Raw genomic sequence first — 19936 nt, forward strand, 5'->3', positions numbered from 1 at the left:
GAGTCGCTGTCTTTGTTTCACTGCTGTAATTAAAATACACTTCCAGCACTTTTTTTCTCACACAAGCAGGGTTAGTGTTTACCAGCTGACAATTAGCACGAGTTAGCAGGGAGGCTTGGGGGAGTTCAGGTAAATGTCTGCTTAACAAGAAATACTAAGTTAAAAAACATTTTACTGTCCTTGTTATTGAACTAAACTGAGAGCTAGTTTGGGCTAGTAGACTCATGAGCAGCTGACAGGTTAATAGCAGAATCAGAAATTCAATTAACTTGAAGTTTTCCTTTTCATTATCCTAATATAGTCTTAAATCCGTTGTAGAAAGACACTAACTTCAGAGTGGACATCATTCATTTCCTAAACAGAGGACACTTGGTTTGGTTTTCATTGTACAAAGTTTAGAATAGAAAATAGTTTTATCCTAGAGGGAAACTTAAATGACACTGTATTATAATTAGACTATATTCACAGTCTGCCTCCTTTTTATGAAAATTTCTCTTGAGTTATTTATACAATAACATCTTTCTCAACCAGAAGTGTCAAACATAAGGCTTGTGGGCCAAAACCGGCCTGCAAGAAGCTCTGATCAGGCCCCAAGAACCTGAACTAAAATGAGTTTGACACAAAGACAGTGTCAGATGGAATTGGATGGTTACTAAGCATTTATTATTCTATCTAAAGCATGGGTCTCAAACTCCATATTTTGTGCCCGCACATTGCCGTGAAAGTATAACGTTATTGCAGCCCGCGACTGGAGTGGACCTCCAGCGCACGGAGTGAATGTAAACTCAGTTTGACGTTGTGTTATCTCATGTAGTTAAGTGCATGAAATTATAAAGTTTGCTGGTTGTAAGCACAGGACATGCCTTATTTTACGTAAGTAGAGTCAGTTAACAGCTTTGCCGTCACCGCAGACAATCTGGGGTTGGCTCAATGAGCTCACCTTCACTGCTGCGCATACCATAAAAGTTGAGCTTTTATTTTGACACCACAGAACAGGAAAACCATGGCAGGACGACACCCCACACAAAACCCTCTTCACTCCTGCTTGCCCACCCACAACTAATAAACCAAACTAAACTAGATGCACTAACTAACTACATGAACTCAGCAACAAAAACACAACACAACCTTTATCAACACGACAAGCCTGATACAACCCCAATAATTACATCTGAAACGCAATGGAATGGTCATGGTTGTGTTTTTGTTGCTTTGTTCATGTAGTTAGTTCATCTAGTTTAGTTTGGTTTATTAGTTGTGGGTGGGCAACCAGGAGTGAAGAGGGTTTTTTGGGGGGTGTCGTCCTGCCACGGTGCTCTTGATGATTGATTGAGTGTCAAAGTAAAAGCTTCTGCTATTCTTACATCTCATGTGAGAATCTCTACATGCGTGTCATCCTCTGCAATGCTTAACAATATAAAGACCACAAGAGACTGCTGTGATTCACTGATTTAGATAATTGTACCATTTCCCATTGCGTTAAGATCATAAAAGGCCATTTCCATAAAAAGTTGGATTTATTGAAATGTGGCGCTCCACAGCTCGAGGGACCATAGAGTTGTGGGTTCCCGACCCCTGTTCTAGACATTCTGAGGGTCTCAACTGCTTCTTCTCTCAAGACAAATGTGGCTCAGATATGTGAGAAGAAGCACTGCCAAGTCTCTGGTAGCAAGGAGGAGGCAAGAGAACCCAAGTTCAGGAGAACCGTCCATGATCTTCACTCAATGTTCCGTTCATGTTCAGAAGAAACCATTAAAACTGTTAATAATGACATTTGGGGATTTTATGTACGACTTGTTTTGAGGAATCCCTGATGCGGCCCAGCCTCACCCAGACTCTGCCTCCAGCGGCCCCCGGGTCAGTTGAGTTTGAGACCCCTGGTCTAAAGTAATCTCTCTTCCATGATCTTTGGTAGTAAAGTTACAAACCTCTGGAATTAAATAAGAAATAAATTAAAGCCTGTTATTAAGTTCAAGTCTTACTAGACAGATAAAAAAAACTTGTGGAATGATGTTTTGAAGAAGTCCTCATTGAGAAAATTCAGCTTCAACAAAACACTTTTACAGGTATAGTAGTATAGTATGTTGACAAGCCAACCCTCTCCGGGAGGTCGGAGACTGGAGAGAAATGAGGAAGTGACGTAGCAGGAGAAACACTTTCTCTCGGTCCACAGGGAACGCTGTGTTTTCATATTGTGTCTACACAGTCGACATACTTTAGTAGATCGTTTACTATATGGTGTAGACCAGTGATTCTCAACCAGGGGTCCGCGGACCCCTAGTGGTCCGTGGTGTAATTGCAAGGGGTCTGTGAAACTCAAACATCTCTTAAAAAAAGATCCTATGACAGGGTCTTCAGTAGGTGGAGCCAGCTGTCTGGGTTAGGGTTAACCCTAACCCTAACCCTACCTTTTTAATCCTCATCCCACACCGTATTCGAAGCTGGAGTCTGAGAGCATCTGACTTAATCACGTTAATGCTGCTCCGCTCAGACGTCCACAGATTTCTATTCCACCACCCTCCAAACCCCCGTCATCCAGCAGTGAGTCAGCATTAAACTAAGAACCAACCTGAGCTGCAGCAGGAAGAGCTTCAGCTGAACTCTGACTGGACTGAACAGGTTAGTTTGATATTACCGACCCATACTTGATCTGTAGCAGACCAGAGCGGTCAGCAGAGTGGATCAGCACTTCAACTCTCTGCATGCAGCAGCTTTAATACCAACGAGCCTCCAAAGTCCCACAGCCACAAAACAGAAAACATCAGGTGATACAAGCCCTCTGGGTCTACGCTCTGTCAGCATTGGTACAAGAGAGCAGCAGCAGCATCGCTGCTTTCATGGTCAAAGCTGAGGAACCTTCTGCTGATGCTGAGGTCATTAAAAAAATAATTAATATGGTTGATGAAGTTTGAAGTCAGGAGGAGAAAAGACAGGAAACGGATGAGGAGCTGTTAAAGGAGCGTTCACACACACAACCACCACAAGTTTGGCAGGAACCTCAGTTCCTGACCAGCATCAGCATTCTGAGCTGAATTCTAGGATTCAGGGTGGAGGCGTCACGCCGTCACCGACAGTCGCCACCTTTTATCATGAGCTACAAGTAAGAGCAGGAAACATGGAGGATCATCACCAGTCGTTACGCGTCAGCATTATTGTTCCGCGGTGTTGCAAACTAATGCACAAAGCTGCACTCTGCGGGGGGCGACTGTGGCCGTTGCTCATCGTCACTTTCATTAATCGGTCAGGAATGTGCTGAATCAGGAGAATTTGTTCTATTCAGTTGTGGATTTTGCTATGAGCGATGTGGGCAGCCGCCCAGGGCTCAATCTGTGAAGGAGGCACCATAGGAAATGAGAATCACCATCTCAGGTGTGTCTGGTGGAGGCAGGTGTTCACCCAGGGCGTAGAACAAGTCAGGTCAGCAAATGAGTTTAAAAACATGTGACTCCACCCCCCCATGACTCCACCCCCCAGTTATTCTACCAGCAGCTACTGAACAGTGGACACACTCCAGATCGCTCAGCATTCAGAGAAACTCCATGGAGTTGATCAGAGAGGAGGATGCTGCAGGTAGCGAATGCTGTCACTCTGTAGAACACATCAACACACATCACTACTAATCCACACGCTCAGTTACTAACTTCACCAGTACAGGTGGTTCTTGATGTTCTTGAAGATTCATTGGAGCCAAAAAGATGTTCCAGGAATATGAGGAATGTCAGGCCCATTCCAGAACTATCTTCAGATGCATTAGGTCACATTAAGAATGTCAGGAATGTGGCAGGAATGATGGGAATGATATCGGTAACTGTCTGATAATACTGGGACTAGAAGAGTGGAGGATTGGGTGGAGGAGTGTTCTTCACCTCTGATCTCTGACTTAAAGAAACAGAACCAGAAACAGACTTTCTGATGCAACATGCGGTGCGGCTCCCGGTGTGTTGTGTTCAGTGGGAAACGGGTCCAAATGGCTCTTTGAGTGTTGAAGGTTGCTGGCCCCGGTCTAGTATATCGACAGTAGGGAAGCACCGATCCAAGTTTTTCCACTTCTGATCTGATCCGATACCTGAATGTGGATATCTGCCGATATTATTCTGATACCAGAGTTCTGTTTGCTTTAATATTATTGTTATACTTATTGTTGACTTTATATGAGGCTGTAATAAACTCCTCTCTACAGTAAAGTATGAAATGTACTAATGTATACATGTATTCACTCTAAAGACAACTTGAGGTTAGTATCAGGTCAGAAAAGGAAGCAGTACAAAGTATTTCTGTTCCATGTGGACAATGTGAGGGTCTGCGTGACGTCATCATCTCATAATAAACTAGTTATTATATCTTTAAAAGCTCAGAATGACTTTATTAATCTTTGGGGAAATTCTTGAGCAAGGCAGCAGCAACACAATGTTTCCAGCTCTAACGCAGCTCCAACCATTGGGACTATTTTCAGGGAGTTTAGCGTGGAGTAGGACGCAGCTTCACGGAGGTGTGAATCGCCTGCTGACAGCCTGGAGGAGCTGCTGGTCATTGTTTTGATGTCAGTGCTGTTCTCCTCCGAGAGCTGGAGTTTGAAAACGTTGCTGTGTTGCTTTGCTAACATTGCAAGCTGCAGCGTTGCAGCTTCACGCTAATCTAACAGTTGCTGCCCAGACAAAAGCTCTTACTGTCCGGTTGTACTGTGCTGGACAGCACCGTACGTGGTGCTCTGCGGTTCTGTGAGACAGCGGTAACTAGTTGTTACCGGGTCTGAGTTGGGCGTCCCAAATTCGGACACTGGCGCTTCAGCTGCAGGAGTGGACAGCGAGGCAGCTAAAGGAGGGGGGAGACGCCGGCTCGCATCTCCAGAATCCCCCCCAAACAAAGGAAAAAGGAAAAGAGATGAAGTAGTCCAAACTGTGTGCTGCTCGTCCAGCGGGCTGGACCTTGGTCTGGTTTCGTGGGTCCACTTGGTGCTCTCTTTACCGTCCCGAGGCAGCAGAGTCGTGTGTCCCTCTAGGTGGGATGAGAAGCAGGGAGCAGTTGGTTGGAAGGGAGTCTCACCAAGTTTGAATTTTGGACCCCTTTGGTGTCCGGTTCGGGTTCAACCATCTCCATTGGTTGCCAACCTGGGGGGTTGGGGACTTCTGAGGGTCTTTGCCTTCCTCCCTGCTGTTTTATGGCCTGTTCATTGTTCCTGGTGTTTCTATTTTATCGGATAAAATGCTTGAAGGAGTTGAATGGAATCCAAAGGCCCAACCATCCAGGAACTACATGTGGCAATTGAAAGTAAAAAGACAAGAATGGAGAGTAACTGTAGTTTCTTCAGCAGGAGAAAGTAAATGTCCATGACAATCCTTCAATAATTACCCATGACAACTTTAATAGCGTAACACCATCCCTAAGTCATGTCAGTGCCTGTGGCAGCATGTGAGAACGTTCTCCCTCTGGCCATGATGAACTCTGCCTCCAGCCTCAGGTTCCCTCAGCCATCAGGATGTTGATGATGATCTGACAAACAGTGACTTGACACATGTTGATAGGTTTTCCACGAAGTAAAATACTACCACCATACTCCTACAATGTCCTTCATTCCATTGACCATTTTGCGTCTGGGAGCATAACATCGAAGACAAAATGGCTGAGTCCTAGGTCCTCCTCGATTTCTGTGACCTCCTCAGTCTCCCTCAGTAGCTGCAATATCTGTTGTCAAGTTAAATAAGTCCAACCCATCTACAATAGGGAACAGTGGGGTGGTGCCTAGGGTGGGGGGTCCAGGCTACTTAACTGTGGTCTGGCCCCTCCCCCGACTTTGCACTGCCCACAATTTTAACCACACCTAGTCAGGCAGGGTCTCGAAGGGGTAAGTCGCTTTCGGGGTTCTGCCACTTGGTAGCAAGATTGGGGGGGAGGATCATGGGGCGGAAACGTGGGTGGTGGAATACGAGGCTCCTGGGGGGGTGGTGTAACAGAGATTACAGCTAAAGACAGAGAAAAACAGTTTCTACAAAAGTCTTACACAAGAGCAGGGGAAAACTTTTGTGTTTTACGAACTCGTTAAGGCTGATTATACGTTTTGCATAAATATGATGCAAAGAATCTGCGGCTGTGGCTCGGTTGGTAGAGCGGTACTCTCCCAATCGGAAGGTTTCAAGTTCCATTCCCATCTCATCCTGTCCACAAATTGCTCCCAATGGATGGATTTAGGCACCTTGCATGGGGGCCGTCTCAATTTGGTGTGTGAATGTGTGTGAGAATGGGTAAATGTGACTAACTATGTCAAACGCTTTGGGAAATCCATTTACCAATGTGTGGTTTTCTGCCCCGCGCTGCTCCCAAACTGCAGGGGGCAGTGTATCTAAACAAGGGGGTTGGTTTGTTGGGTTTGGGAGTCAGCAGGGACTTTTGGTGGCTGCCAATTCTATTCAATTCTATTATGAATATTACTATTATAATAAATAATATCAAAGAATATAATATGAAAATATTTTATTTTAGCCATTTAATGTTATAAAGATTACTGTATAGTACCATACCATTTAGAGAAATGTTGGTATCGTGACAACGTGTGTGTGTGTGTGTGTGTGTGTGTGTGTGTGTGTGTGTGTGTGTGTGTGTGTGTGTGTGTGTGTTCCAATGAGGCAGTGGAATGTGTATTTTATTCTGTGTTTTTATTTTATGTTTTACTTTACGATTTTGCTGTGAAATTCTGTCCACTTCAACATTTGAACAGTAAATCTCTTTATTTATTTGAGATAAAAGTCTTGCATAGATGAGATATATGTACAGTGGTGTGGAAGTTTTTGCCCTCGTCCTGATTTTGTATTTATTGAATTTTTTGTATGTTTGTCACACTTAAATGTTTCAGCTCATCAAACAAAATTTAACATTGGTCAAAGACAACACAAAATGCAGTTTTAAAACATAGCTGGTTTATCACACCTGAGTTAAATTTCTCAAGCCACACAGGCCTGATTACTGCCACACCTCTTCTCCATCAAGAAATCACTTCAGGCCTGACAAAGTCAAGTAGACCAAAAGCTAGACATCATGCCAAGATCCAAAGAAATTCAGGAACAAATTAGAAGGAGAGTACAGTAGAACCAGTGAGGAGCAGACCCTGTAAGAGCTCCACCCTGTACTGGACATGTCACTGTGCACCGACACATATTTACCTGTTAACACACCTTAACGAGGACAACCTGCCTGTCGAGGACAACAGGCGGGTTTTCCTGGTAAATTTCAAGCTGAGCGACATTGAAACGGCCAAAATACTTGAGCTGGACCTGATTATTGGAATATTCAGACGTTGTGGTGTCGGGAGGTTAGTTTGAGACCTGAATCATTGCTGCTTCCCCGCAGCACAGAGCTGCTCTGTGAAGCTCCTCTCTGTCAGCCCCTCCATGCTCCCCTCACTGCGTGTCTGCAGCCTGCGCCAGGCCGTAGTGCGACACGATTACATCCATACTACACTCTGGGCTCACTTCCTTAACGTTCCGTAACGTAACGATCCCTAACGTTCCATAAAATAACGGAACATTCCATAATGTAACAGTCCATAACGTAATGTAACGATCCATAACGTAACGATCCATAACGTTCCATAACGTAACGTAATGATCCATAACGTTCCATAACGTAACGATCCTTAACGTTCCATAACGTAACAATCCATAACGTTCCATAACATAACGTAATGATCCTTAACGTTCCATAGCGTAATGATCCTTAACGTTCCGTAACGATCCATAACGTAACGTAACGATCCTTAACGTAACAATCCATAGTGTTCCGTAACATAACATAACGTAACAATCCATAACGTAACGATCCATAACGTAACGATCCATAACATAACGTATCGATCCATAACGTAACGACCCAGAAACTATCTCCACTTCAGCTGCCCGGCGTTCTCCACTGTCTGAAGTAGTTTATGTTCCACTTCAGGAGTTCTGAGCCTCTGGATCTTTATTTTATTTAGATTGTGATTGTTCAGACGGGAGACGGAGGATCTCCTCACACAAGCATCCAGTGGCTCTGGAGCATGAGCAGTCGGCGTACAGATCGTGCTGTTGACCTCAGAGGGGCGGAGCCTAGCACACAGGGTGGAGGACGATTTTGACGTCTCGTCCTCTGAGTTCACTAAGGTTTGACTTTCCCTCTCCAGCAGAGAACATGAGGCCCGGGGGCCAAAACCCCCCAAGAGGCTCCAGTCTGGTCCCACCAAGCAAGGAGGTTATAAAGGATTTAGACAAGTTTTATTTTGACATTTCATTGTATTTTGCACCAGAATGTTTCATTAAACTTGACTTTATGTTGAGATTGTAATCATTTTCAGTACTAACTGTTTGATCTCACAAAAATATAGATAATTCCATTACACACACTGTGACCACAACAAAGAAAAACTTGTAAATTTAAAGGTTATTATAGTGATATTTTACCAGTCTGGTCCACTCAGGATGAAACTGGACTGTATGTGGTCCCTGAAGTACATTAAATCTGATTTAATCATTATTTTCTATACATCTTATATACATATGTATATATGTATTTATGTAGTATACATCTTGGTTCGGTTATGTGCTTTTAAATAACCAGAACATATTTGGTGTTTGATTCCTTCAATATCAACTGGTCCTACAATTTGTCCTCGTGACCCGTCCCTCCGAAGACAGGACACGTGTCTTCAGGGGACACTCACCCTTGGATTGTAGGGCAGGCCTCTTCAATTGGCGGCCCGCGGGCCAGATCCGGCCCCCGAGACAATTTCTACCGGCCCCCGGAATGTAGCGTGGATTGTGGCGTGTGCTCGCAAGAGCCAGACTGGCGATAGCTTTTGTGTCTTTTAATCAAACTGCAAAACAGGTAAAATTAGGACTTGTTTTAGCCAGACGTATATATTGAGGGACAACACTTGACCAATCAGCTTTTTGGATCGGTGCCAACGTGCTGCGCTCTGATCTTCCGACTCATTTCTATGAAGCTGCGCCGGTAACCAGCCAAAACGTCCCTCTCTACTTTAAAAAAAAGAAAAGTCGACTCAGAAAATAGGCAGTTCAACAGCGAATGGACTGAAAAATATGCCTTTATTGCGCTGGAAAAGAATCCGGTGTGTTTAATCTGCAATGAGTGTGTCGCTGTTTGTAAGGAATACAACTTGAAAAGGCATTTCACGACAACGCGTGCGAACTTTGACGCCACTTTCCCGCGGGGCTCTGCTGCTCGGAGGGAAAAGTTATCAAGTCTTACATCTTGTTATGAGCAAAGACGTCGCATTTTGTTCCGTGCCTGTTCGGATCAAGAGAGAGCAACTGCGGCATCCTTACGAATCGCATGGATCTTAGCTAAAAAGAAATCGCCGTTTACTGACTCGGAGACAGTGAAGGAGTGTCTGCTTGCATCCATTGAGGAGGTGGTAACCGATGAGAAATCCCGAAAAACCATCATTGATTCCGTCAAGCAAATTCCAATATCTGACACGTCAAATATGAGGAGAGTGGAGTCCCTGGCATCTGACGTTTTCGAGACGCTTTTGGACAAGCTGAGGAAGGCCAAGGTGATGTCTCTGGCCGCGGACTAGTCGGCGGATAACAGCGATGTTGCGCACTTGTGCCTCTACGTGCGATTTTTTGATGGGGAACATTTTCACGAGGATCTGCTTGGACTAATCCCCATGGAAGGACACACTACCGGTGACATTCTTTTCTCCAAAATTGTCTCGTTCTTTGAGGAGAACAACTTGGATTTGTCGCGGATCAACCTGTTGGTGACGGATGGTGCGCCCTCCATGGCCGGCAGGCACCGCGGGCTGGCCGCCAGAATGGCCGCTGCGGCTCCGCAGATCAGAGCGCTACATTGCCTCATCCACCAAAGCGTCCTGTGCGCTAAACTCAGTGGTGAGTTAAAAGAGACCATGGATTCTGTCATGGCAATCATCAACTTTATCCGTTGTACATCCAGCTTACAACACCGCCTTTTCCGCAAACTGTTGACGGACACGTCTGCTGAATATAAAGATTTGCTTGTTCACAATGACATTAGATGGCTGAGCAAAGGTAATGCATTGAAACGTTTCTGTGAACTAAGGGAGGATATTCTGATGTTTCTGCGACTTCAACATTACAAAAAGCTGGCAAGTTTCTGTCTCTGATGGAAAATGAGGAGTTTAATGCGGCTGTTTGCTTTCTGAGCGACATTTTCCATCATTTGAACCAACTAAACATGGAGCTGCAGGGCAGAGAGAAGACAGTAGCAGAGCTTGTTGAGAAACTTCATGCATTCCAAAGAAAGCTCTCCCTCTTCTCTGCTGATCTTTGTCCTGGGAGGATGCTTCACTTCCCCACATTGAGGAAATCTGGTCTGAAAATTACCAAGGTGATGTCAGGATTTATAGAGTCATTGAAAAGCAACTTTGCCAGTAGGTTTGATGACTTCAACATCGCCACTGAAGTTATGAGATTTGTGAAGGACCCTTTCTGTGTGAATGTGGAGTCAGACTTTGCATTGAGAGGAAAGGAGCTGGTATCATCATTGGATGAGGCGTCTTTACAACTGGAACTCATTGACATTCAGTCATCAGATGACTTGCAACAGTCATTTCAGAAGGCAGGTTTTGAAAAATTCTGGACCTGTGAAGTCAGCCAAGAGAAATTTCCACACTCAAGGGATCTTGCACTTTTTCTTTTGACAATGTTTGGTTCAACATACACTTGTGAGTCGTCATTCTCACATATGAATGCAATTAAAACTCATGACCGCATGTCCCTTACTGACCAGCATCTGCAAAACTGCCTGCGCATTGCCTTGACAACCTATACACCTGACTTCACTGGTCTTGCGAGGTCAAAAAAATGCCATTTTTCCCATTAGATGGCAAATCTTTTCGTGTTGTATGTAAGTGATCAGTCAAGCAAGCAATGAGTATTGTTTTATGTTTACTGTTTGGCTCAGCTGGACTTAAATTTGGGGTGTCTGATGCAATTCCATCAAAGAAAATGTAGTGAAAAGCCCTCAGCAGAGGAACTGCTGAACACTGGCATTGTAGAGAGGCCAACTGAGGGACGGTCACAGTGATTATTCTGTCTTCAAATAGATGATGGTTATGTTATTTGAATCATTTTGTCTTGATAAAGTATCTTGCACTTTTATTTTGTTATAATTATATTTGGAGGCATACTATGCACTTTTGTTTTGGATTTGTTGGTGCACTAGGAGGTTGTTTGCCTGTTTGATTAATTAAATTCTAAATGACTGATTTGGTGCTTCAGTTTGAAATACCATGCACTGCTGTGTTGCTGCAGTTCTCTTTATTTTGCACTTTGTTACTTTTGTTGTTATTTTTGGTGGAGATACATTTGATGTTGCCTGTTAATCAAATGACTGGAATCATAAATATTGAGGATAGCGACCTGTAAAGTTGTGTTGGTACAGTTATGTTCAATAAAGTGATGTTTACTGTTGGTTAATTGTTTTTCTCTAATTGCCTGTTAATATGGCCTGGATATTGCTCGCCTGGTCAGATTTTTTAATATTTAAACAAGCAATTTAAGTGTCACAATGGCAGTATGTGTCAGTGTAGCACAAAGTACATTGTTAAATACTTGCAAAATACAATACATTGATTTCTTCAATATGTTGTAATTTTTTCTTTATTTGTTACTGTAATTACTCATTTTGTCCGGCCCCTTACTTTTCATCAGTTTCATGAACTGGCCCCGATTCCAAATTAATTGAATAGCCCTGTTGTAGGGCGTCCCTACATCACAGGTTTGACTGATTTTGAGATCAGTCTGGAAAAGGTTATAAAGCCATTTCTAAAGCTTTATGATTCCAGCTAACCACTGTGAGAGCCATTATCCACAAACAGAAAACATGGTGAACCTTTGCAGGAGCCGGCCGACCAAAATTACCTCCAGAGCGCAGCGACGATTCATCCAAGTGGTGACAGAAGACCCACAACAACATGTAAAGAACTGCAGGCATCACTTGCCTCAGTTAAGGTCAGAGTTCATGACTCCATCATGAGAAAGAGACGGGGCAAAAATGTTCCAAGACCCAAACCACTGCTAAGCAAAAAGAACATTAAGGCTCGTCTCATTTTAGCCAGAAAACATCTTGATGATCCCAAAGACTTTTGGTAAAATATTCCGTGGACTGACGACACAAAAGCTGAACTTTTTGGAAGGTCTGTGTCCCATCACATCTGGCGTAAAAGTAACACTGCATTTCAGTGGCAGTGGGTCTAGGGCGGTGTTGCTGCTTCAGGACCTGGAAGACTTGCCTTGATAAATGGAAGCATGAATTCTGCCGTCTATCAAAACATCCTGAAGGAGAACGTCCGGCCATCTGTTCCTGACCTCAAGCTGAAGAGAACTTGGGTTCTACAGCAGGACAATGATCTAAAACACAGCAGCAAGTCCACCTCTGAATGGCTGAAGAAAAACTAAATAAAGACTTTGGAGTGGAAAGTCACAGTCCTGACCTCCGTCCTATTGAGATACTGTGGCAGGACCTTAAAAAAGTGGTTCATGCTCCAAAACCCTCTAATGTGGCTGGATTACAGCAATTCTGCAAAGATGAGTGGCCAGAATTCCTCCACAGCGTTGGAAAAGACTCATTACAAGTTGTCACAAACACTTGTTTGCAGTATTTGCTGCTGAGGACGGCCCTACCATTAGATCATGTAGGTTTGGATTTGTTTTCTGCCTTAATAAAAAAAAAAAACATTTGAAAACAGCATTTTTTCTTAACTTGTGTTGTCTTTGGCTAATATATAAATTAGTTTGATGATCTCAAACATTCCCAAAAATTCTTTTTTAAATAATCAGGAACGGGGTAAATATTTTTTCACACCGCTGTACTCTAATAGAATTTTATACAGTCCTCCTGGTCGTCCTTTTGGATTGCAAACAGTTGCATCTCTTTTTGGATAAGTATTTGTTGTGCTGATGATCGCTTGTTTGCCATGTTAAGAAGGTGATGTAGAGCCGTTGTTCTCACCTTTAATTTCCCCATGTGGGATTAATAAAGTATAATCTAATCTAATGAGTCTAACTCTAATCTAAAGCCCCAGTCTATGAAGTATTTCAACTTCTCAAATGTGTTGAATGACGGTGCTGTTTGAACCTGGGATGGTAGAATAAAAAATCACCATTACAACACAAAAAAGTTTCATAATAAAGCAAAACATCCAGCAATGCTAGTGAGGGAAACATTCTCTTTTATGCCCAATTAGCTGCACTTTAAATACAACTAAAACTCTTTACTTCAGAAACGACAGACTCAACAGTGTTTTCATGAAATACAAAAGTCAAACTACGGAGAAGTAATTTTAAAAAGGCTTAAAATGTGTAGCTTTAGCTAAGTATCCACTCAACGAATAAATAGCGGTGTCCTTTTAAAAGTAGTTGGTACCATAATCGAGCATTAATCATCGGGCTGACATAACCACCAGATCATTTCTAACAGACTCAGTTGGTGTTTTTATGAAAAATACATGAAATTACAAGTGCAACTACTGAAGTATTTTCAAAAAAGCTCAAATTATGCAGATTTAGCTGAGAATCCTCACTGAATCTGCCACAACCAACACTCTACAGTCCCTGACAAACGTCTTGTTGCTTTGGCACACATTGACCTGAAATGCCCCTCAAATAATAATAATAATAATTTTTAAAAGAAGTGGCTCATAGTAATCCCAGCAGCTTCTAGAATAACGTTTCAGTGCAAAACCAAATTGTTGAAAAGTATTGTAATGTTAACAGCTTGGTAAAGACCATCGTGTCAATATTTGCAAAGGCATAAGTCTTGTTGCTTTGTCATACGATGCATCCAGTCTTAGGTCAGAGCTTCACTTGTGACAAATAATGAATCAACTAATTCTCAGGTGTCTATAAAAAGAGCCCCAGTACACGAACCTTTACATCAACTGCAACTTGACCTCTGACCTCATGCCTAAGACTCATCCTGAGACCAAAGTGTTGATCATCAAGCGGCTGAAGACCAGATCGACTGCTGAGGTGGCAGAAACCTTCACCACGTCTCAGCGTCAAGTACAGAGGACAAGAACAAGATAAGAAGAGACTGGAGAAGTTTCTGACCAGCCCAGGTCAGGCAGAACCTGAAAGAAAACCGCTCCGGAGGACTGATTGTTGGCTTGAAATTCCAAGGGAAGCTCATTTTCCACTGCTGCAAAGCTTCACAAGATCTGGTCACCTGAAATCCCAGTGTCTACCAGAACAGTTTGTCCAATCCTGTCTTGAAATGGACTCCATGGTTGAATCAGTGCCTAGAAACCAGCACTAAACAAGAGACAATTAAAAAACGGTGGCATTTTCCAAGGCCCACAGCCTGCAAAAAGGATGGACGCTGGAAAAGTGGCAGACGGGGGATTTTTCAGATGAATCTTCTGTTGAACTACATCACAGTCGGTGCAGATATTGCAGGAGATCTACTGAAACCCGCATGGATCCCAGATTCCCCCAGAAAACAGTCAAGTTTGTTGGTCTGTGGTTCCATCCAGTATGGGGGGGGGGGGGGGGGGGTCTGTAGGGTGGAAGGCAACAGCAATAGTCTGAAATATCAAGAAATCTTCGCTGCCTCTTACATTCCCAACTATACAATTCACCAAATCCTGCAGCAGGATGGCGCTCCATCGCATACCTCCATCTCCACATCAAAGTTCCTCAAGGTGAATTAGATCAAGGTGCTCCAGGATTGGCCAGCCCAGTCACCCCAGCATGTCTGGGGTCGGATGAAAGAGGAAGCATGGAAGACAAAACCAAAGAATGTTGATGAACTCTGGGAGGCATGCAGGACTGCTTTTTTACTATTCCTGATGACTTCATCAATAACTTGTATAAGTCCTGGTCAAATTGCGTGGATGTACTCCTTCAAGCTCATGGAGGTCATACAAGATATTGAATTTTGTGTGTGTGTGTGTGTGGGTGGGCGTCTGCGCTATTCAGTGCAGTCACCTTAAGCAGATATGTAAGACTATTGAAAACATTAAAAACAGACCTGTTTACCCCCCCCACCCCCCACCCCCACCCAGAACTCTCTGGGCAGAACTGTACAGTCCACATCTCTGAGGATAAGAGGTTTTGGATTGGGACTTGTGATGGCGTCTCGTCTTCGTGAACCTGGTTCAGGAGCACTCTGGACTCTTTCTAACATTGTGGTCTCTTTCTGCAGCCAAACCTCCACGGGTGCTGGATAACATGTCGTACTCCCGGACAGAGGGCCGCTCCTTCCCGGCAGGCTTCAGCTCTCTCATCCAGACATGCAGCGCCAACATCCAGAAGATCACACAGAACAGTGAGTGTTTCTCCACTGACCTGCCAGGACCTGGGCTGGAGGCCGGTACTGCAGTCCAGGGGCTTCATTTATCATCGGTGTGTAGAAAATGTTCTAAATTCTGTCTTCCAAGTGAAAATTCCATTGTGTGTAAATCTATATTTATACAAACATGCATACGTGGGTCATACACACATCAGTAAGTCATCCGTTTCTACTTCTCCGTCACTGTGCTCATTCAGTTTCTGGATCATTTGCCTTCAGAACTCCAATTAACCACATATGGCAACAACATGCCTCTTTATATTTATATTTGCCCCACCTTTTATCGTCATGACAAACAGGACGAACTTTACTGAAACTGAAATCGAGGTACTTGTCAGCGAGTTGAAGTAAACCAGAAAATCTTGTTACATTGGGAGAACCAACAAAAGGTTAATGCTGCATTGGATAAGGTAAGGTTTCCTTCTAATCCATCCTTCTTCTGAACCACTTAATCCGTCTGGCATTGCTGTGGCAGTACAGAGAGCAAAGAAGTCCAGTTATTACCGTCTCCTGCAGCGTCCTCCAGCTCTCCCAGGGGGACCCCCAGCTGCCCCCACTCTACTGCCCATCCCTTATCAAGGAGTCTGGTTCCAGAGCCAATGCTGTGCTTGGAGGTGAGCCCAACTGTCCTGTTGGTAGCTCTCAACCTCCCACACCAGCTCCAGCTCCTTCCAGTGGGTGTTCTACCGTTTCATTGACCCACGGGATCGGCGCCGATGTCAGTCGGTACCATTTCCATTTGCTTCAACCTCGCTGTAAGTGCCTCAGTTTCAGAAAGGTTCCTCTTTTTCATCGTCTAACCATGACTATGAAAGGTGTGGAAAAAAATCCATATTTATAAAGAGGCTTGTTGTTGATTGGTTATTGGAGGTGTTTCTGATGGCAAATGATCCCGAAACTGCATGAGCACGGTGACTGAGGCTCCTTCACAGCGAATACGATTGTATCCGCAAAACTTTCTTCACTTTCGAGGGGACGCCGGTGTTCTGAGCCACTGTATCCGCAAACTCAAACATGGCAGGCCCATAGTGGTACTAGTCGTGTATACTAGTTTTATTGTCCATATCAGTAGTTTAATAGTTGAGACTCATCAGTCCACTAGAATGTCAGGTTCTCTCCATTTTCCTCACGTATATAGTGGATTGTTCACTGCACACATCTGCGTGCGTTCATTAAAAGACAAGCAACAGTGCCCTCCAGTGGCCCGGCAGATTAACTACATCTTTCTCAGTGTGTCTGCTGCTGCAGTGGAAACACTTTCTTTTAACAGATTAGATGTTGTCACGTGAAACGTTGTCGTGGAAACGGGACCAAAGAACAAGTGGGATTTCTCAACGCAGATGTGTGTAAGACCCACGTGTTTGATAAATACAGATTTTCTTTTTCTACTTACACACATTCTAAGTTTCACTTGTAAGACAGAATTGAGAAGCTTTTCTATGCACTGATGATAAATGAGGCCTCGGGGCTTTCAGGACTGGACTTCTGACCTTCCTCCCACTCTCATCATCCTGCTTACATCTGCACATTTTCTGATAAGATGTTGTCTTGATAAGAAAATGGATTTTAAAGACATTTTGACTTACTCCAATCCCCTTTGCTTTTCATAACACCTGATAAGAGAAACAAAATAAAATAATTAATATTGAACTGACTAATTGGTTACGTTGAAATCAAGAATTTATTCACAGATTTTTTTACTTTAATTCAATTAGTCTTATCATCACTGCTTCATTTTTAACATTTCTGTCATGGAATGACTAATGTTTTAAATATTTGTCATTAATGTTTTAATCTGTCATCTGCCCACATCTAATGTCTTTTTTTTCTATGTGTGTGTGTGTGTGTGTGTGTGTGTGTGTGTGTGTGTGTGTGTGTGTGTGTGTGTGTGTGTGTGTGTGTGTGTGTGTGTGTGTGTGTGTGTGTGTGTGTGTGTGTGTGTGTGTGTGTGTGTGTGTGTGTGTGTGTGTGTGTGTGTGTGTGTGTGTGTGTGTGTGTGTGTGTGTGTGTGTGTGTGTGTGTGTGTGTGTGTGTGTGTGTGTGTGTGACAGCTGCTCAGATAAAGAACATGGTGAACCAGCTGGGGACCAGACAGGACTCCTGCGAGCTACAAGATCGTCTGTGAGAAAACCCTCCCTCCTCACAAGCACACAGAGCAGCTCTTCAGTCTGACTCTTCAGTCTGACTCTTCAGTCTGACTCTTCAGTCTGACTCTTCAGTCTGACTCTCACTCACACAATCTGCTGAGGCTCTAAGCTGCGAGGCTGCTTTGAAAAATGCTAAGCTAATTTCTCTGGAGGGCCACACTGTGACTATCAGGGACCAGCAGGTCCTTTCACAACAGGACCTGTAGCAGCAGTAGTACCTGTAGCTGCAGTAGGACCTGTAGCTGCAGTAGGACCTGCAGCAGCAGTAGGACCTGTAGCAGCAGTAGTACCTGTAGCTGCAGTAGTACCTGTAGCAGCAGTAGTACCTGCAGCAGTAGTAGGACCTGCAGCAGCAGTAGGACCTGTAGCTGCAGTAGTACCTGTAGCAGCAGTAGCCCAGGCTGCAGTGGTACCTATAGCAGCAGTAGTACCTGCAGCAGCAGTAGGACCTGCAGCAGCAGTAGCCCAGGCTGCAGTGGTACCTGTAGCAGCAGTAGCCCAGGCTGCAGTAGTACCTGTAGCAGCAGTAGCCCAGGCTGCAGTGGTACCTGCAGCAGCAGTAGTACCTGTAGCTGCAGTAGCCCAGGCTGCAGTGGTACCTGTAGCAGCAGTGGTACCTGAAGCAGCAGTGGTACCTGTAGCAGCAGGAGCCCAGGATGCAGTGGTACCTGTAGCAGCAGTAGCCCAGGCTGCAGTGGTAACCCCAGTAGCAGTGCTGTGGTGTGCGATGCAGTATGAAAGTCTCAGCCTGTCTTCATGCTGCTTTGTGTTTCCACAGACAGCAGATCCAACACTCCACAAACCAGCTGGCCAAAGAAACCAACAAACACCTGAAAGAGCTGGGATCTCTTCCTCTGCCTTCCTCTCCTTCAGAACAGGTATCATCTCACCTCACATCACCTGTTGTCCACAGATCTGGACCGAAACAGTCTTAGGATCCTTTCATATTGGTTAGTCTGGGACTCGGTTCACCTGAGAGGGGGCGGAGCCCAGAACGTTCACGCCTTCATTTGGATCGGTGACGTTCACATTCACTTTAGAAACCTCCTGGACAACCTCACCAGTGACACCAGCTGCTGTTAGGGGGCGCTGTCACCTGAAACAAACTCTGACCATAGAGGAAGGAAAGAAGAAACACGACTCATTCATTGGTCCAGACCGAAAGAGGAAGTCCCGCCCCTTTAGCCCGTGGTGGATCGGCTCGTCAGCTCGTGGCCAATGAGTCGCCACAAATAACCGCAGTATAAAGTCTTTAGATCAGATATCAAGTCATCCTCTCCACTTCTTCCTCTACTTCCTCTCTACTTCCTCCTCTCTACTCCTTCCTCACAACTTCCTCCTCTACTTCCTCCTCTCTACTTCATCCTCTACTTCCTTCTCTACTTCTTCCTCTCTACTTCTTCCTCACTTCTTTCTCCTCTTTACTTCTTCCCCCCTACTTCTTCCTATTTCTTCCTCTCTACTTCTTCCTCTCTACTTCTTCCTCTACCTCCTCCCGCTCTACTTCTTCCTCTCTACTTCTTCCTCTCTACTTCTCCCTCTACCTCCTCCCGCTCTACTTCTTCCTCTACTTCCTCTCTACTTCCTCCTCTCTACTCCTTCCTCACAACTTCCTCCTCTACTTCTTCCTCTCTACTTCTTCCTCTGCTTCCTCTCTACTCCTTCCTCACAACTTCCTCCTCTACTTCCTCCTCTCTACTTCATCCTCTACTTCCTCCTCTACTTCTTCCTCTCTACTTCTTCCTCTCTACTTCTTCCTCTACCTCCTCCCGCTCTACTTCTTCCTCTCTACTTCTTCCTCACTTCTTTCTCCTCTTTACTTCTTCCCCCCTACTTCTTCCTACTTCCTCCTCTCGACTTCTTCATTACTACTTCTTCCTCTACTTCTGCGGGGCTTTATTGGGGGGGGGGGGGGGGGTTTAATGTATTTCTTTAGAAGTAAACATGTTTGTAATAATCAGACTGGATGGTTTGTGAGTGGAAAATGTTCACATTGTGCTTTTTGTGTGTATGAAGCGGCAGCAGAAGATCCAGAGGGACCGTCTGATGAATGACTTCTCTGCAGCTCTGAACAACTTCCAAGCCGTCCAGCGGCGTGCAGCAGAGAAGGAGAAAGAGTCTGTGGCCCGAGCGAGAGCCGGCTCCAGGCTGTCGGTGAGTCACAACAGGCTCTGTTAATACCAGTGACAGGAACAGGACCAAAAGCTCTTTTAATTCATGAATATCATTTCTCTTTTGTTGTGTACCTGCAGGGCTGAACCAGAAGGTTCCTCACCACCTCTCACGTCTTTGTGCCGTCTTGTTTTCTAACTCGTCTTTTGTCTTTGTCCTCCACCTTCAGGCTGAAGACAACGCCTGGGATGAAAAGCTTGTGTCCTTTGAAAAGTGAGTCAGCATCACCTCTTCTGGACTTTTCTAGAATAAATAGAAGAATGTCTCACCTGTGAAATTATCTTCAACCATAA

General features: G+C 44.4%; 1 protein-coding gene across 2 annotated transcripts in view; it reads left to right on the top strand.

The window, feature by feature from the left end:
• Nucleotides 1-19936, top strand: part of stx12 (syntaxin 12) — a 28338-nt gene that overhangs the window by 461 nt on the left and 7941 nt on the right. Inside the window, exons 2-7 of one of the 2 annotated variants that reach the window (XM_080485621.1) lie at nt 7964-8129; nt 15178-15300; nt 17376-17445; nt 18250-18349; nt 19488-19625; nt 19813-19856. In XM_080485621.1, the coding sequence (XP_080341747.1) occupies nt 15204-15300; nt 17376-17445; nt 18250-18349; nt 19488-19625; nt 19813-19856 (449 nt within the window). In that variant the 5' untranslated portion in view covers nt 7964-8129; nt 15178-15203. The remainder of the gene's footprint in view (nt 1-7963; nt 8130-15177; nt 15301-17375; nt 17446-18249; nt 18350-19487; nt 19626-19812; nt 19857-19936) is intronic. The other variant, XM_080485620.1, reaches the window with a different exon arrangement.

The sequence above is a fragment of the Lipophrys pholis genome (assembly GCF_963383615.2).
Source record: "Lipophrys pholis genome assembly, chromosome: 17".
Taxonomy (NCBI): domain Eukaryota; kingdom Metazoa; phylum Chordata; class Actinopteri; order Blenniiformes; family Blenniidae; genus Lipophrys; species Lipophrys pholis.